This window comes from Mustela nivalis (assembly GCF_964662115.1).
Source record: "Mustela nivalis genome assembly, chromosome: 7".
In the NCBI taxonomy this organism is placed as follows: Eukaryota; Metazoa; Chordata; class Mammalia; order Carnivora; family Mustelidae; genus Mustela; species Mustela nivalis.
Window position 1 is genome coordinate 107,603,703 of NC_139026.1, and position 13,341 is coordinate 107,617,043.

General features: G+C 46.9%; 1 protein-coding gene across 1 annotated transcript in view; it reads left to right on the forward strand.

Annotated features, from left to right (window-relative positions):
• LOC309870346 (maestro heat-like repeat-containing protein family member 1) overlaps window positions 1-13,341 on the forward strand; it is a gene marked incomplete at both ends in the record, with an annotated part of 73,193 nt that overhangs the window by 40,335 nt on the left and 19,517 nt on the right. The window contains 13 exon segments of the mRNA XM_082742482.1: window positions 4,635-4,738; window positions 5,412-5,566; window positions 6,043-6,140; window positions 6,714-6,804; window positions 6,807-6,862; window positions 8,153-8,307; window positions 8,554-8,689; window positions 9,511-9,658; window positions 9,661-9,703; window positions 10,724-10,861; window positions 11,040-11,187; window positions 11,613-11,753; window positions 12,056-12,229. Of these exon segments, the coding sequence (XP_082598608.1) occupies window positions 4,635-4,738; window positions 5,412-5,566; window positions 6,043-6,140; window positions 6,714-6,804; window positions 6,807-6,862; window positions 8,153-8,307; window positions 8,554-8,689; window positions 9,511-9,658; window positions 9,661-9,703; window positions 10,724-10,861; window positions 11,040-11,187; window positions 11,613-11,753; window positions 12,056-12,229 (1,587 nt within the window).

Consider the following 13,341-nt stretch of genomic DNA (forward strand, 5'->3'; position numbering starts at 1 on the left):
GATACGCCTTCAAATTACTGCATTTGTATCTTTGGGTAAATATTCAGTAGGTCATAGGATAGCTCTATTTTCCACTTTTTGAGGAACTGTTTTCCAGAGTGGCTGCACCAGCTTGCGTTCCCACCAACAGTGTAGGAGGGTCCCCCTTTCCCCTCATTCTCACAACATCTGTCATTTCCTGACTTGTTCATTTTAGCCATTCTGGCTGGTTTGATGTGGTATCTCATTGTGGTCCTGATTTGTATTTCCCTGATGCTGAGTGGTGTTGAGCACTTTTTCATGTGTCTGTTGGTCATTTGGATGTCCTCCTTGTGGAAATGTCTATTCATGTCTCTGCCCATTTCTTTTTTTAAAAAAAAATATTTATAATTAATATTAATTTTCTTTTTAAAAAGATTTTATTTATTTATTTGATAGACAGAGATCACAAGTAGGCAGAAAGACAGGCAGAGAGGGAGGGGGAAGCAGGCTCCCTGCCGAGCAGAGAGGCCGATGCGGGGCTCAATCCCAGAACTCTAAGATCATGACCTGAGCTAAAGGCAGAGGTTTTAACCCACTGAGCCACTCAGGCACCCTCCTCTGCCCATTTATTGATTGGATTATTTGTTCTTTGGGCATTGGGTTTGCTAAGTTCTTTATAGATTTTGGACACTAGCCCTTTATCTGATATGTATGTCATTTGCAAGTATCTTCTCCCATTCTATTGATTATCTATTGGTTATCTTTTGTCGACTGTTTCCTTTGCTGTGCAAAAGCTTTTTATACTGAAGAAGTGGCAATAGTTCACTTTTGTCCTGGCCTCCCTTGCCTTTGGTGATGTGTGTAGGAAGAAGTTGCTGCCGCTGAGGTCAAAGAGGTTGCTGCCTGTGTTCTCCTGAAGGATTTTGATGGATTCCTGTCTCACATTTAGGTGATTCATCCATGTTGAGTCTATTTTTGTATATGGTATAAGGAAAAGGTCCAGTTTCATTCTTCTGAACATGGCTATCCAATTTTCCCAACACCATTTGTTTAAGAGACTGTCTTTTCTCCATTGGATATTCTTTCATGTTTTGTTGAAGATGAGTTGACCATAGAGTTGAGGGTCCACTTCTGGGCTTTCTGTTCTGTTCCATTGATCTATTTGTCTGTTTCTGAAGCAGTACCATACTGACTTGATGATAACAGCTTTCTAATAGAGCTTGAAGTCCAGGATTGTGATCCCACCAGCTTTGGTTTTCTTTTTCTTTTTTTTTTTTTTTTTATACACACAAACTATATTTTACTGTATGGGTGTTTGTGGATACAGTTACACAATCTTTTATCCCAAATCACAGGTCATATACAGTTTAGAGGGAAAAAAAAGGGGGTGGGGAATCAGAGCTTTCAAATAAATTCCTAAACTCAGTCACATTCACTTCCCTGTCAGGGGTTCCCAAGACCATCCCAGACCTGGCAATTTGCTCGAAGGACTCGCAGGAGTCAATATACAGTCACGCTCATGGCTACAATGTATTATAACAAAAGGACACAAAGTAGAATCAGCAAAGATAAAAAGCTCAAGGGGCAAAGTCCAGAGGAAACCAGGCATAAGCTTCCAGAGTCTTCTCCCAATGGGGTCACACAGGATGCACTTGATTTCTCCAGCTGGGTGGCTCAGTGGGTTAGGCCTCTGCCTTCAGCTCGGGTCATGGTCACTGGGTCCTCGGGTGAAGCCCCATGTTGGGCTCTCAGCTGGGCGGGGAGCCTGCTTCCCCCTCCCTCTCTGTCTGCCTCTCTGTCTGCTTGTGATCTAGGCGTTCTACGTTACTGCAGCAGGGGAGGCGGGGGCCAGGCTTCTGCCGGAGAAATGCTCTCACACGCTACTGGGCTTGCAAAGGAAATGCGAAGCATGACATCTAGGAGCATTGTGGTCTCTGGGGTGAGTCTGGCAGCAGGAAGAGCCTCCACGCGGCACTTCGGATACATGAAAGGTGACATCAGCTGCCATGGCAAAGGAGCATGTGGGATCTGTAGAAGACACATCATGCTGTTATTCTAATTAGCCAACGCTTCACAGACTGCTGGGGCGCATCTTCCTTTTTTGGCGAGCCAAGCCGGACCAGTGCGTTATGAGCGATCTCTTCCTCTTCGCCCGGGCCTGGTTTTCTTTTTCAACATTCATTTGGCTATTCGGGGTCTTTTCTGGTTTTATATAAATTTTAAGATTATTTGTTCCATTCCTGTGAAAAAAAGTTGATGGTATTTTGATAGGGATTTCATTGAATGTGTAAATTGCTCTAGGTAGCATAGACATTTTAACAATATTGGTTCTTCCAATCCATGAACATGGAATGTTTTTCCATTTCTTTGTGTCTTCCTCAATTTCTTTCATGAGTATTCTGTAGTTTTCTGAGTACAGATCCTTTTCCTCTTTGGTTGGATTTATTCCTAGGTATCTTATGGTTTTGGGTGCAATTGTAAATGGCATTGACTCCTTAATTTCTCTTTTTTCTGTCTTGATGGTGTTGTATAGAAATGCAGCTAATTTCTGTGCATTGATTTTATATCCTGCCTATATGAATTTACTGAATTCCTATATGAATTTTAACAGTTTGGGGACTGAGTCTTTTTTTTTTTTTAAAGATTTTATTTATTTATTTGACAGAGAGAGATCACAAGTAGGCATAGAGGCAGGCAGAGAGAGAGAGAGAGAGGAGGAAGCAGGCTCCCTGCTGAGCAGAGAGCCCCATGTGGGGCTCGATCCCAGGACCCCGGGATCATGACCTGAGCCGAAGGCAGATGCTTTAACCCACTGAGCCCCCAGGCACCCCAAAGATTTTACTAATTTGTTAATTTATTTAACAGATAGATCAGAAGTAGGCAGAGAGGATGCAGAGGGGGGGGGGTCTTTTGGATTTTCCACATAAAGTATTGTAGCATTACTGTTCATTACTTTTGGTGATCACTGCTTTGATTCATTCATTCATTAGTGGCTGAAAATTGGGGATATTCTTTTTAAAGAAAGACCTTGTTATTGAGATATAACTTGCTACAGTAAAGTGTAAAAATCTTGTGTGTATACTTAGATACATTTTTACATATGTATAAATATCAGATCAGGATATAGGACATTTCCAGTACCTCAAAAGGTTCCTCTTCCACTGAATAACCACTGATACTGATAATCAGTATTCTGACTTCTATCACATAGATTAATTTAGCTTGTTCTTAAACTTCACATACATAGAATTTTATAATATGTACTTTCTTGTGCCTATATTATTTCCCTTTAATATTTTATCTGTGAGACTCACCCATGTTGTTACATGTAGCATCAGATCATTTTTTATTTCTATGTAGTATTCTGTTGAATGAACATACCTCTACTTATTTTTGCAAAATGATGACATTGTAGTTCTTTCACTCCTTACTCATTTTTATCAGGAATTCTTCTATAAAGAGAAATTGCCTTTATAAGTTATTTGTTTAGTTTGAGGTATAGCTCATCTAAGAAAGACAAGATAAATGCTGGATCATTTTTCTTTATCATTTATCAAAGTAATGAAGTAATTCCTAATATTCTCCAAGGATGACTACCAAGGGTTGTTTCTCTAGTATCATTTGAATTTAAAATGAATTTTGAAATGCTTCATATATTTTGATCAGTTACAACTATTATTCTTTTTTTTTTTTTACAACTATTATTCTTAATGATCCCATCTTTGGTCAATGAGAGCCTCTTCAGGTTGGCTCCTGAATCCCTTTAACATGACTTCCATAGTCTTCCATAGACTTGCTCTCCAGTATAATATCTTGTATATTTCCTGTCTCAGTCCTGGAACAAACTGTTACTCCAAGGAGCAATGATTGCTCTTAGAGAAAAATGGCATTTAGAGATCACAATCTTTGTGCTGGGACATTTCGTCAGAGTCTGGCTATGAGGAAGACTTGCGGCCCTCCCACTAGAATTGCTTATATCTTCAGGAAGAATGTGTTTTCTTATCAATGCAGCATTAGTCTTCTCTTCCATTTGTTGTAGACTTTTCATCTGCTACTCTTCTTTTTCAATTATGAATTGCTGTTTGGTTAGACGCATCATTGCCAGATGGATTGCTGTAGGTGGACATATTAGTGCATCTTTGGATCAGTGGTATTTAGGGCCCATAATTTACCAATGGTGAGACACTTACAGATTGTGTTCCAAATAGAAATCATCCAAAATTATATTTCTTAAACATATTTATACATAATTCAGCCAGAAGTCTGTGAATACAGTGATTATTTTTTGTTATATTTGTTATTTGTTATTTTTGTAATTTGTTATTACCAAGTTCCCTTTCTACTGAAGAATGGGAAAACATTAGTAGGGGAGGCATTGGGGTATGTTGACCCATTAAAATGAATTACAGTCAATATTATTTCAGAGCCACTGCCTTCATTTGAAAGGAGATACTAATTGAAGATGTTTCTAGCACCTAGATAAGGCAAAATTGGGGGCTAGAAGAATGAAGCTTCTGGTGTCAAAGCCATATATAACCAGCCTATAAGCAAAAGAAATCCTATTCTCAGAAGTGTTGTCCTGATCCTTTGCAGAAGTTCAGGTTACATTTCTACCCTCTGGAACACAGCTGAACAGACCCCTCACCCCTCATTTCATTCTCTTCTTCCTTTAGGTTCTGGACACATGGCTGAATTCCCAAAAGGACAATGAGAGGGAACGGGCCATGTGGTGTGCTGCCTGTATTCTTGGCTTCACTGCAAAAATGAAAACGTTGGAGTAAGTGTGAGCCTGCCCTGGAGTCTAGGCCTCATTCCTACCCTTACCTCAAACTTCATCACATATTACCTAGCCTCAAGTACTCATCCTGCCCTCCATTTCCTTGGCCCCATCCTCTATTTTCTTTTGTGCATCCTATTGTCTCTCTTTTCTCCCTTGGACTTTTTCCCTACTCACCAATTTTGGTTCCATTCCACTGGGTTCAGTTTGATTCCATTCATCTCAACAAGCAGTTACTGAATACTCACCTTGTGCCAGGCACCATGCCAGGTGTTACAGTGGATGCATAGATGACCGAGACATTTATGCATCGTGGAGCTTTACAGTCCAACTGGGGAGAGAGGCATGCATAGAACAAACTTAAATAGAAGGCGATAATGATTGTAAAAACTCCAAATACAGTAGGAATAAAAGATCACAACACAAATGAAGTACAAGTGAAATGAAATCTTCCTAGAGGAGGGGACATTTGAGCTAGGCTCCAAGAATGAGTGCCGTGCCAAGAGGCAAAGAAGAGGGACAGTGTAAGGTCATTCCAAAACTATGACCCAACACACCTAAGTCCATTTCCATTAACCTCACCTAGTCTCACCTCTTCTATCTCTCATGCATCCCCTCTTCTTCTCTTCTTGCTTTGACTCGGCCAGAGAGAGTGGCTGGGGTAACCTGTGACTTCCAGCTCTCCTCCCCAGATGGACATCGAGTTCACTCGGCCGGGGCGTTTGGTAAGGCTGCTGGCCATGCGCTGCCAGGACCCAGTGGACAACATCTGCTTCCTCTCTGCAGAGGCTGTCTACAACCTCTACTGCATCCTCCTGCTGCAAAAGCGTAGGGAGAATCTCCTCTTTTCACTTCTGCTCCGGCCTCCCACCTCCGTTTGGTCATTCTCTCACACGCTGTCCTAGAAGAGTGAGAACTAAGCAGTTCCCTGAGCATCTTCCTTCCAACAAGGAGCCTGCCCCTAGACCCCAGCATATTCCCTCCTGGGACAAAATAGCTACTAAGCAAACAGTTCTTTTGAATTAGTTTGTCCTCCTCTGGCTAAGCCCTACACCCTGACCCCCCCCACTCTGTCTCTGCCCTGAGGCAGGCAACACGGGCGGGGGGGGGGGGCGCTCCTTGACACTGGCTCTCACTGTTCCTTGTGATCTTGCTGCCCATTTTTCTACTCCCTTCCCTACGAGCCTCACGTTACGCCAAGCTGACTCAGTTCAGTGGTGGTTTGGGTTGGGCAGATGGGAAAACGGGCAACCTGAGACACCTTCTGAGTGTCTGAAGGGAGGGGTCGAGTGTCTTTGTTTCAGAGATGGGAAGGAAAAAACAGGGCTTGTGGGAAGAAGAGGGCACGAGTGAAGTCTATAGCCCCAACGTGTTCTATAACAACACCTTTGAGATTGCCAAGGTGAGAGGGCGGTGCCAGAGACTAAGTGGGAAGAGCCTCAGTCTCTCATCTGCGTCAGGTTCTAGACCCCCCGAGGTGGAGAGGGGGGTGGTCCTTTCCAGCCCAACTTCCTTTCTATTCTTTTGCCGCCTGGCCTGTGAACTCTTGCCTTGTTCCCACCACCCTCCCCTAAACATCCTGGGCCCTAATGCGCCTTCCTTATCTGTTCTTCCCCAGAAGCATCTGCTTCATGCTAACAATGCTTTGTGAGTGATGTGTAGGTTCAGCTCCTGCCTCAAAGATCCCATCACTCTGATCCTGGTCTCAGCCCTTCTCTCCCAGCACTCTGTCCCTGGGGCCTCTGATCTGTGAGCCCCTCAGAGCAGCTGAGGTCAGTGTTCTCTCCCTCCCAGCCCCAAAGACTCTGTTCCCAGGAAAAGGGTCTTCTAGGTGCTAGGCAGATGGCACAGGCCTGGGACAAAGCACTCCAGGTTCCCAGGAGAGGCTCTCTCCACCGGTGCTAACAGGAAGGTGGGGCAGGCTATCTCCAGCAGGAGGCCCCAGGGCAGGTAGCCTGACACCACCCTGTTGCAGGCCTTTGCAGAGTACTTCACGCAGGTGCAGCTCACCACCCTGGTGCTGACGGCCATGGAGGGCCTGACCGACAGCAAGGCCAAGGTGTCTCTGGCGCGGCCCAGCTGATGAGCGTGGTCATGAAAGAGCGTGGCGGAGACATGATTAAGGTAGCGTGGGGCTGTGGTGGGAGCTCTGACCAGCACACCGGTCTGGGCTCTCCCCTGGCTCTGTCCCTAACCAGCCAAAGAGTCCTGGGCAGTCCCTCTCCCCTGGAGGCCTTGATTCACTCTCTTTTAAAATGTAGACTTGGGGGGTACCTGGGTAGCTCAGTCGGCTAAGTGTCTGCCTTTGGCTCAAGTCATGGTTCCGGAGTTCTGGGATCGAGCCCCTGTCAGGCTCGCTGCTCAGCAGGGAGTCTGCTAGCTTTCTGCCTCTGCCGCTCCCTTGCTTGTACTCTCTCTTTCTCTCTCAAATAAACAAATAAAATCTTAAAAAAAAAAAAAAAAGAAAACATAGGGTTGGGCTAGATTTTCTCTGGGATCCCCTGAGCTCTGACAACTGCACTCCTAAGTACTTGGAACAGCTCTGCCTTCGATCTGGTGGGCTGGCTTATCAATTAACTACCACCACATGTGGGGGTATGAGCCCCATGAGGCCTAGTGCCAGAGCACAAGAAAACGTTGTGGGGGAATTCACCCTGATTGCCTCGGGGTGTCAGGGGGCTTCAATTTCTGGGAAGGGTAAGGCTGCGGATTACAAACCAGTAAGCTCATGGAATGACTGAGTGTTGAGTAAAATTTCTTCCAGAATAACATATAGAAGTCCACATTTCCCACTCCACTGAAAAATTTTTTTAAATGAGGCCACATAGGGCAACTCTATGGGCAGCCAAGGTCCCTTTTATATGTGGCATGGGCTCTCCAGGCTTTCCTCTCTCTGAATCTCCGGACACCCATTGCCTTCACTCATTTATATGACTTGCCTGGTCTAGGTACCAGAAATGGAGGTGTGTCCTTGAAGTAGTAGAATAAAATGGGCTTCCTGGAGACCCATATATCAGGAATCTGAGGGCCAAGTCAGAGTCCTGTGGTACACCCACCTGCAGTGCTAACTGCCCCTGCAGTTTCGTGGGTTGAAACTTGATCTCAGTGGGGAGACAAAGACCTGAAGTGTCCCCAGGGATTTTGCCTTCCTTCCTGGAGTCTCCTGTGTCTCCCAAGTAAGCTTGGAGCGACTCTCTGAACTCTGGGCTGTGGGCAGGCCTTCCATCATAGCAGGCCTCCATGAGCTTCTGGAGTTCTTCTGGTGACCCCTGCTGGTCTGGCCTCTGGCACCCTAGAACTCAGCCTTAAGAAGAGTATCACTGGCAGGATTACAAGGATGCCTTGGGTCTGGGAGTTGGTAGATAGGGAGGAGGCGGGTAGGCTCACTGAGACTCCTGTGGCTCCTCCCTATAGATCGAGGAAATCGTGGAGGGGATCCTGGACCGGCTCAACTCCCAGCTGGAGCCCAGCACAAAGGAGGAGGTTGTGCGGGGCATGTGCTTGCTGGCCGGCAACAACACCCAGAGTGTTGTGCCTTTGCTTCTCAGCAAGTCCCTGCCTTGGGATAGGTACCTCTCCCAGGGCTTGGGAATACATTCTCCAGCCCAGCAAACCCTCCCCTCCCTTACCCGAGCTCCACACAAAAATGACTTTTCCTCTGGGATGCTTTCCCTCTGACACCAACTGAACTTCATCTCTGTGTTCTCTGGCCAAGTCTAGACCCTGAGAACCAGCCCTTCATGGGCCCGAGACCAGACTAGCCCTAGGAGGTTGGTCACCAGGGCCCATGACATAGCTGTCCCCGGGTCTTACAGAACCAGTCTGGCCCTATGGAAGGCATTTGGCACCCAGCGAGAGACCACGATCAGCGTCCTGCAGCTGCTCATAGGCATCCTGGAAAAACCCCACTCCAGAGAGGAGACTGAGGAGATGGCCTTCCAGCCTGTGGCGGTCAGCATGAGGGAAGGGGGGACTCAACGACTTACTGTTCTGGGACTTAGGGGCAGATCTGAAGGTCAAGGGCTGCAGGGTGGGAGCAGGTCTTAGAGGAGCATTCACTAATACTGTACATTCGAGGGGCACCTGGGTGGCTCAGTCGGTTGAGCGTCCCACTCTTGATTTCAGCTCAGGTCCTGGTTTCAGGGCTGTAGTATCCAGCTCCCTGTTGGGCTGCGTGTCCTGCGGGGAATCTGCTTGAGATTCTCTCTCTTCTGCTCCCTCTGGCCCTCCTCCTGCTCATGCTTTCTGTCTCTAAAATAATTAGATAAACCTTTAAGGAAGTGCTATACTTTCGATTTGCACTTTACTTCCTTTTTCCGCTTGTATATCTAAGAACTGAGTGATGTAGAGAGAACGAGGATTGATCCCATTTTTGGACAAGGAAACTGATGTTTAGAGCTAAGCAGCTTTCTCTGTCTCCTGATTCTGGGGCTGGCACTCCTTTTTCCAGGCCCTGGGGGGTAGCACGAGGGTTGGAAGCAAAAGAAATTTGGTTGCCTGGAGTAGACAAAGTAGTCCCGACATCATTTTCGGCTAAAAAGTTCGAATTGCTTCCTATTCTCTCTTTGATGTCAGGGGAGTGAAGAGAAAGCAGGCTGCCTGTGTGCAATCTCATTTCCCTAAGGAAGTGTGGTGGGCTTTCAGTCCCTGAGGGTTTCTTACAAGCCTGAGTCAGAGTGACTGTGCCATTTGGGCAGTGATGGGGAGGGCAGGGTGGGACTCAGTGTATGGGGCCATGGTACCATCTTACGTCTTCCTCTGCTGTCTCCCAGGTGACATGTGCCCTGTGTGAGATGCTCTCAGGGTCCCTGTGCCAGGAGGCCATCCAGGAGCTCTATCCCCGGCTCTTGATGGCTATATTATGTCATCTCTGCTGGGTGATTGAGCAAAATGTCCCCCAGAAGATGGTGGTCTATAGCAAGGAGGGGGCCCAGGCAGCAAGAGCAAGCCGTTTGACCCCACGAGGTAAGCCTAACCCCCTCATGATGGATGGCTGGGACTAGCCAGTTCTAGAGGGCCCTGGGCAACCCGTGTGCTAGAATATTCTCACATATATTCAAGCTTCTCATTTCTCTTGTTGTATGCACACTTCAGCTGACTCACTGGACATATCATGTCCCTGTTTGTAACTGCGCAGGAAGAGAGTCAACTAGATGGTGGGCGGCAGGGCAAGCCCATATCTAGGTCATTCTCTCCATGTGGTTGGGGCCACTCGAATCTCTTTGACCTCTGGCTTGGCTTTGTCACTAGTTCTGCTGTCTTGCACAAGTCAACGAGCAGGATTCCATTTTCTCATCTCGAAAATGGGGGTTTGGGGCGCCTGGGTGGCTCAGTGGGTTAAAGCCTCTGCCTCCGGCTCGGGTCATGATCTCAGGGTACTGGGATCAAGCCCCGCATCGGGCTGTCTGCTCAGCAGGGAGCCTGCTTCCTCCTCTCTCTGCCTGCCTCTCTGCCTACTTGTGATCTCTCTCTCTGTCAAATGAATAAATAAAATCTTTAAAAAAAAAAAAAGAAGAAAAGGAAAAGAAAATGGGGGTTGTCTCTTAAATGTGTGGTTACCACACTTTTTAAAAAATTTTTATTAAACCTCAGGATATTCTACTCATATGGAATCTATGTTAAATGAAAACAAATAGACCCAATAAGCAGAGATTTTCTGATGAGATGGGTGTGGAGGTAAATCTATATCCTAACTCCATTCTGTGCCCTTGGAGAGCAGAAGTGGAAAACCAAAGCACTGAAATCTCTCTATAGTTTGTTTTTGTAGGACTCTGTGGTTGGATGAGGGCCAAAGCTGAAGGAGTGGATGGGGAGTCAGAGATGGATTTCACAAGAACCATGGATTTTTGTCAGCAGGAGAGCAGAACACAGCAACCAGAACAGAAACTGTTTCCTGACTTCCCAGCACAGGATACAAATGAGGGCATAATGCCTTGTCCACCCTTTTGTCCCTTTCTTTTCTTCACCAATGGTCGTGACCTTCAGTTGTGCCCTGGAAGTCGTGAAGTTGGTGTTCTTGGCTGCTGCATATGATGGAGTGGTGACCTATGCAAATCAGCATCACTGCTGGGACCTTCTGTTCTGCCCCAGGTTTTACTACATAGGGATCATGGACCTGACAAGGTGAGGCTATTTCCCCAGTGACCCTGGCACCACTCTAGTCTCTTGACCCCAAGATCCCGAGTCCCAGCCTTCAGCTGTCCCTTCCCCACCTCCCAGCCCTCTGGTCTCCTGATTCCTCAGCCCTCACAGTCTTCCCTATTCATGCACGCTGGTCCCTTGCTACCTCCCTGCCCCCCAGCAACTGCTGGCTTCCTGTGTCCCACCCCAGCGGCATTGTGAAGACCTGTGAGCCTGCTGTCCTGCACCGGGTCCTCAACCTTGTCAGGAACTACCTCTATAGCTCCAGCTACCATCGGAAGATCCTGGCCAGGACTTTCTATGCACAGGTGAAGCCTGGGAAAGGGCCCACAGCCTGGGCCATTCATTTCCTGGGCTGAGGAGTACTTAACAGAAATGTTAAATAAGTAGTCCCCAAAAGAGGACTTAGGACAGAATAAGACTGAGCCATTTAAAGTGAGATTTCCTTCTCTGGCACTTCAGGTGCCTGGTTAAAGGAGGTAAGAAAGCCTGAGGAGGGAGCCAGTAGCTCAGCCTCCAGAATGATCTGTGGATCCTAGCATCTGACTCAAGATTCAAACTTTACCAGCATTATCCTCCCTCCTTATCTTAGTCTCCAGCCCATTTGTACAGATCTGCCAGTGCTCTCAACCGGACATACTCCTTACCTAAGTGGGGTACCGAGGGAGGGCTGAGGTGGGTGCAGGGTATCATGAATTTTTCGCCATCCATAGCAGTCATCTCATACCCACAGCTCCTCTGGCACCGGTCAGTGGCTCAGACTCTGGGACAAGACTTGCTGAGCAATCTGATCAAGTGGGTCAAAGACCCCAACCTCATTATGAAAGAAGTCGGGCTTCGTGGAATCAGTAACCTGGCACTGTACCCAGGACAAGTAAGAGTGGGGAGGACCAAATGGGAGTCAAGTTTGAGTCCTTGAAGTACTTAATTTACCTCCCTGGGGTCTCTTAGTGACCTTGAGCTTAGCATGTTCCCCAACCTCTCATCCTAGGGCAGCACAACATCTGGCCTGTAGACTTACATAGACTGGCCATTGGGCCTCCCAAACCCCGTGAACACTGGCCTTCTACTTCCTGGGCACATCCAGCCCCCGGATTGCCCATGTCTGTTTCTCTTCAACACCCATCTGTTTTGCACGATTCCCAGGGTGAGTGATCTCTGCCTTCTTCCAAACAGTCAGAATCGCTGAAGAGCCAGGTTCCATTTTTGCGAGACTTGCAGAAGAATGAAGCACGAGTAACAGTGCAAGCAGTGAAGAGCCTACGGAACATCATCTGTCATGGGAAGGGAGAGGACACAAAGGTGGTTTTTTGCAGCATCTCCAAGCAACTTCGTCCACTCATCAATGACGTATGGGCCTAAATCCCTAGGATCATTTGGGAACGTATGGGCTGGGGCTGAAGAGGAATCCTGGAAACTGAGCCATGGGCACTGAGCAGGGCTGTCGAGCAGTGGTGGAAGGCTGAGGTCATGGAAGGGCAGCCAGAAGGAGACTTGGCTACTGGAAGCCGTGTATAAGATTGCCCCCAATGCATTCCCTATTAGAGCCCCAGACACACTCATCTACCTATTCTCCCACCAGGAACCACTGGAGGAAAAAAAATGACATGCTGCTGTGAAACTGGTTCTGGAGTAAAGAGTGGGGAGACAACTCACAGCTCTACCCTCTTTCCAGACAACACAGGAGCCCCAGAAGGCTAGCAGCCTTGTGGAAAGGACCCAAAGGTTCAGGAATCTGAACTGCCCAGAGCAATACTACCTTGTGTCTTGGTCTCCCTACAGATGGTAGAATTTTAGAGCCAAAATAGACTTGACAACAGACATGCATGTTTTCAATGCCCCTATTCTGGCATCTTCCATTTTTGAATTTGGGATCTGAATTAGTTTTGTATGGGTCTCTTATCTTCTGTGAGCCTGGACATTCCATGATGGCAGGGACGATGTCTGATTCATCTAGTTTTTTATTTTTTTAAAAAGATTTTATATATTTATTTGAGGTGAGGGGGATCGGAGGGAGAGAGAAAGAATCTCAAGCAGACACCCCTCTGAGAGTGGAGCCGGATGCCAGAGTCTATCTCACAGCCCTGAGATCATGACCTGGGCCGAAACCAAGAGTCAGATGCTTACCTGACTGAGCTGCCCAGGCAACACCTGATTCATCCATTTTTACATGTTTTAAAGTTCACCATGTATACTTAACAAAGCCTGAAGATAATATCTTTATCTTCCACCCAAACAATTAAAGGACCTTAGAATGATTTAACTCTGGGGTGCCTGGGTGGCTTCATCCACTAAGTGTCCAGCTCTTGTCTTCAGCTCCAGTCATGATCTCAGCACTGTGGGATCATGCCCTGTGTCAGGCTCTCTGCTCAATGGGTGTCTGCTTGAGATTCTCTCTCTCCCTCTCCCCTGACTCTTCCCCCCATTTCACATGCTCTCTCTAGCTCTTTAAAATAAATAAA